We start from the raw sequence: 5,658 nt of genomic DNA on the forward strand, positions 1-5,658 counted from the left end.
TACGTTGGGCCTTTCGCCAAACTATATGTTCTTTTTAATAGTTATATGTCAACATTGTATAAACACAAAAGAGCGGGAAAATCTATTCAATTTAAAATTGATTTCATAACTGCTTAAAATAATTTGGATTATTCATTTGTACACCTAATACATTAGTTTATGATGTCATGTATATTGGTCAATCTGTTACATACATCAAAGTATAAAATTGAACGTTTCGGTCATCTTGTGTGACCCTCTTCAGCAATGCGAATACAATACGTGAAACATTTAATATAATAACTTGTTCGTACATCGGTGAGTCATGTCAAATGACGGCTTAACGAAAAATACGCACGACGTGTGGACGATAATAATAATAATGTACTGCACGACAGTCGTGACAACCAAGTTGTTTAATCAATTTAATTTGTTTAATCATTTGTTTCATCAACAACTTGGTTGTCGCGACTGTCGTGCACTACATTAACATGAAAAGTATTAATATTCTGTAATTTGTTATTAAATATGACAGAAAGACGAAAATATAACAAAGCAAGAATTCAAATACCAAAACTGATGTACGAGGGATATAACTATCATTGTAACAGCTCCACGGAGATACAAAGTATGTACATAGGAGAAGTTTTATCGTATCTGCTATCGCGCGTTTATTGTACATCTTAATTATAAATAATTTCCTCGCAGATATTACGAATGCAGTTTCCACAAAGACAAGGAAATAAACTGTACAGCCCGACTAATTATAAAAAATGGAGTATATAGAACAACTGGGAGACATGAACGTCACGCAAAACCAATTAACGAATTAAGCGAAATAAAAAAAGAAATAGAAAAATCATCATCGTATGAAACAACAAGAATTATAAAAAAAAATAATTTCAAAGTGAGTAAGAAGCGATGAAGTAGATAATAGTAAATACTGTTAGAAATATAAATAACTAATATTTATAATTCTTAATTTCTGCATAGGTACGATCATTTGCTGCACGAAAGTAACATAACAAACATTGAAAAAAGTATTTTTAGACAGAAAAAAGAAATATTGGACAGATTCCTCGAAATTTAAGTGAATTACAGTGTTGCCTTCAAACGGATAATTGGAGGCAATTACTGAAGTTAGACGCAGCGAAAGACTTTAGTGTTCATTTCAGCATACAACAAAATGAAACAAAAGCCATAATTTTTATTAACGAAATTTTGATATCAAAAATTGTTAGGGATGATTCTCGTGTATAGCAATACGCACATCATAGCGGTAGCGTCGCATGATATAATTGTCTCTAGGTATATGTAAGTACTCCGATATGGGCGACCTTCTATGTCCTCGGGAAAAAATGGAAAAGATTTGAACAGACCTGATCAGATCAAATCAGATCAAATTCGCTTATATCTGATTCGATCAAAATATTGGCCCTATCTGATCAGATTTAATCAGACATGAGTAGATCTGATCCGGTCCTAGCGGACGAGGTCAGATAGGATAAGAATAATTAATCTATATCTGATCAGATCCACTCAGACATGAGGACATCTAATCTGATCCTGGCGGACGAGGTCAGACATGACAAGAATAATCTGTATTTGCTCGGATCCAATCAGACATGAGTAGTCTGGAGGTCGATCATGAATTTTTTCACACGTGAAGAGTGAAAAACTTCTCCATTGCCTATTTTTTCTAGCGAAGGACATAGAAGAAGAAGGCAATGGAGAAATTTGTCACTTTTTACGTGTGGAAAAATATTCCTAATCGACCCCCTGATCGGATCCTAGCGGACATATGGCCACCCTTACGAAAAATACACTAGGTACAATTATAGGGTTTTTCCGAGTGTATAAATTTAACATTATATGATAAATGACGGTATAACTATTTAGTAACATTTTTTAATTTCTTGAAATTAAATTTTACATGAAATCATAATAATTAATGCGGTATCTTGTTGTCTTTCCTTAAAAATATTAATTAATTTTTATAACTATAATTTTAGTATTTAGTGAAAAATACGAAAAAATAATGTTAAAGTGAATATAAAATAATATTTTTAAAGAAAACCGTTAAAATTCCGCATTAATTATCATGTTTTCTTATATGATTTCACTTTTCAAGAAATTAAAAATACAAATAGTAACATTATTTACCGAATAATAATTATTTAAGGAAAACCATATTTATAATGTACTTTTTATAAGGGGTAGACACGATGCAAATAATCCAGGTTAGATCATATATGCAGATATAATAAAATAATTAATAAAATATATATAAGTAACAATTTAATATTATTTATTACTTATACTCTAATGTATATGTTTTCATGGTGTATCATACATATAATACTCGGTATTACACAAAATCACAGATAAAATGTTTGTATAAAAGTAATATCGTTGAATTTTTCACGGAACGATTGATGGGAAGAAACTTAACGTAATTCCTAAAATTATAAATGACAAAAATTAGATTTAGAAAATAACGGACTTTGTCGCACCGTGCAACGCCAGAGAGCACTTTAAGTCAATATTAAAAATCACGAATAACGAAAATAAATATAATACAGTAAATCTGACCTTTGCTTCGTAAAACCAAACAGAAAAATAAAAGGTAAATGTCCTTAAGTCATCAACACCGACTGTAATAAGTATTGTGGCGATCCTGGGAAGTTATCTGGGTGTTAACTAGAGCGTTGAATGTTCCTTAAGCTCTATATCCGCGCTATCCTTTAACTAAGTTGGAGCTGTGAATAGTCGAATAATATTAATTCAATTGGTTATAAACATCGCATCAGCGTTCGCAACGTCTCAGTATGACTGAAGTCACACTTCGACGTCACAGCGATCGCCGCAACGATCTTCAATGTAGAGAAGTTGATTGAGTACGTCACAACTTTAAGCCATGACGATATCAAATTATAATTGAGAATGGACATCACGGTTGTAAGCCGTGATGATCTCAAGGAGTGCAGTTTCCTATGTGCGTCACGGCTGCGAACCGCGATGAATCTCAGAGGATGCAGTTGCCTGCGTGCGTCGCGGCTAAGAGCCGCGACGAGTCTCAGAGTATGCAATTACTTGCTTGCGTGCGTTGCGAAAGCGAGATGCGACGAGTCTCAGATGTGCAGTTGCCTGCGTGCGTCGCAGTCGCTATCCGCAACGTTTCTCAAAGTTGAAAAGAGAGAGAGAAAGTACCTTCTGGAAATCCAGACGATCCATCTGTATGGCCAGCATCAATCTATCAGAGCCAACAACAAGCAACCCCCGATAAAATCGCGGGGTGCGCACCTCCCTCGTCCAGAAGAATCTGGTGTGTAAAGGTTGTTCTACATTAAGTTGCAAGCAATCGCTGGCACGTCCATATTGTCGCAAGTCGCAAGAAATTTGCGATTTGAACTTCTACATTGCAGTCGTAAAGTCACAGCCAATTAAAGAAGAGAATGTTGCGACATCCACGAAGGTTAATCACGGTTCAATGAGATATACTGTTTCATGAGAAAAGGCATCTGAAAATGGAAGTAGAAGTAGAACAATACCGGCGTTTTATATTTTTATTATCTTGTAGTGTGTTTTTGTGCTACATGAGTGTATATATAAAGACGAAAAGAAGACGCAAGAGAAGATGGTGGGTTCGCCCCCTAAACAATATTGAAAGACATCATAATGTGGGTTTTCACATGAATTTATTCAAAGAGATGAGACAAACGGATCATGAACAATTCTTCATGTATACACGTATGTGGCCGCATATGTTCAACGATCTTTTAACTCGAGTTCGTCCATTTCTGGAAAAAAGTGGCCCACGGCGTCCGCACTCTGTAGAATTAAAGTTGGCTTTGACTTTATCGTAAGTAAAGTTAGTGTTGTGTTCCTCGTCGCCAATGTATTATGTATGAGTGTATCACGTCTCCTTGTCTTCTGGCCACGAGACGTATGAGGTGGATAAGTAAAGGAGGTACCGTACGTATAACACACTTGCTTTATTATATAGCGGTATAAGTGTAAGCGGTATAAGTATAAGCCGCCGGGAACGCTGAGACAAGATCTCCAGCGTGGTCGAGGAGAGAGGATCTACTGACTCCCTCTCCAGCGCGCTCCCTACCTAACCACTGCGCACGTATCGTGCGCAGGTATCACTGCGCACATCCTCGGATGCGCGCATAGTAACGCGCTCACACAACACTCCCCTTACTAATGAATACAAAACTTGGGAGTATCGTGTGGTTTCTAATCAATCTCAAAATTCTTTAAAACCACGTAATCCTTTAGGTACAACGGAGGCTTTCTTTCCCGTGTGGGCCTTGTAATGTTCGGAGCCTCCATCGTCACGCTCTTTGCAATCTCTGGTGAAGGTACTGGCGTTGAAGTAGTCAACGGCCTTGTCGTAGATGCTCTCGGAGAAAACTCGGTCTCCTGTCTTACTGGACTCGAACACGTAGTATCTGGCCTTTCGGAAGCCGTAATAGTTGAAAATGATGGCGTCGTAATCGTCATCGAACTATCATTGGTATTGTTTTCTACGACCTGACTAGACTCGTTATTTGTACCTGATGTACACGCATCTGCACTAACTATCGTTGTTGAACGATCTGTACTTGTAACGCTCGGAGGGCCTGAATAACTAAAATCATCCTCTTCTTGCTCAATTCTAGTCGCTTCGCCTATCTTACGCATTTGGTTGGCGTGGCGCTTCCATACGCGTCCATCATCTAACTGTACTTTGTAATGTAATAAACCTAATTTTTGTAATACAGTACCTGATAACCATCTCTCGTTACCAGCATAATTACGACAACTGACCCTCTTTCCCTCCTCAAAAGAAATTGGCGTACTTCCTGCCATGTAGTTATTTCCTGGGAATTTGGTCGATGGTCGTAACAAATCCAATCTTGTATGCAATTTTCGTAGAAATAAAAGTTCCGCTGGCGTTTTTCCCGTAGCCGCATGTATCGTAGTTCTATACTGTAGTAAAATTCTAGGCACTAATGTTTGTACATTTGAGGTATTCGCACGCATTTTCTTTAACGCATTTTTAAAAATTTGAACATATCGTTCCGCTTGGCCATTGGTCGCAGGGTGATAGGGCGCTGTTAGCTTCTGAGCGATCCCATTCCTTTGTAAGAAATCCCTAAATTCCTTAGATATGAACGTCCTACCATTGTCTGAGACAATACAACTTGGTAAACCGAACGTAGCAAAGATTTGCCGACATAGATTTATCGTTGTACGTGCTGTCATATCCTTAACTATGTGCACTTCTGGCCACTTAGAAAAGGCGTCGACTAAAATGAAAAAGTAATGACCTAAGAAAGGTCCCGCAAAATCAATGTGTACCCTCTCGAATGGTACTGTACACGGTTCCCAGATGTGTGTAACTTTAGTAGGTTCATTCCTGAATGCATTACAATCATTACAATTCGCGACCAATTTCTCGATATCGTTATCGATTTTATACCACCAAACGTGACTTCTCGCTAAATGCTTCATTCGCATCACTCCAAAATGACCTGTATGTAGTTCCTGTAAGACTTTATTTTGTAATTTGTAAGGAATAACTACTCTATATCCTCTGGAAATGATATCATCCTGTAATGTAAACTCATGTATGCTAATTAAATGAAAAGTTTCATTTCCTCTTGTATTTTTACCTGTTTTTAATGCCTG

At 37.2% G+C, this 5,658-nt stretch overlaps 1 protein-coding gene across 1 annotated transcript; it reads right to left on the reverse strand.

The window, feature by feature from the left end:
- Positions 1 to 4,221: 4,221 nt before the first annotated feature.
- Positions 4,222 to 5,487, reverse strand: LOC105556312 (uncharacterized protein K02A2.6-like). The gene has a single exon (XM_012003395.1). It carries the CDS (start codon positions 5,485 to 5,487, stop codon positions 4,222 to 4,224), a length of 1,266 nt encoding a protein of 421 aa, XP_011858785.1.
- Between the last annotated feature and the right edge of the window lie 171 nt (positions 5,488 to 5,658).

The sequence above is a fragment of the Vollenhovia emeryi genome, unplaced genomic scaffold, assembly GCF_000949405.1.
Source record: "Vollenhovia emeryi isolate VEMERY1.0 unplaced genomic scaffold, V.emery_V1.0 DF940115.1, whole genome shotgun sequence".
NCBI classification, from domain to species: domain Eukaryota; kingdom Metazoa; phylum Arthropoda; class Insecta; order Hymenoptera; family Formicidae; genus Vollenhovia; species Vollenhovia emeryi.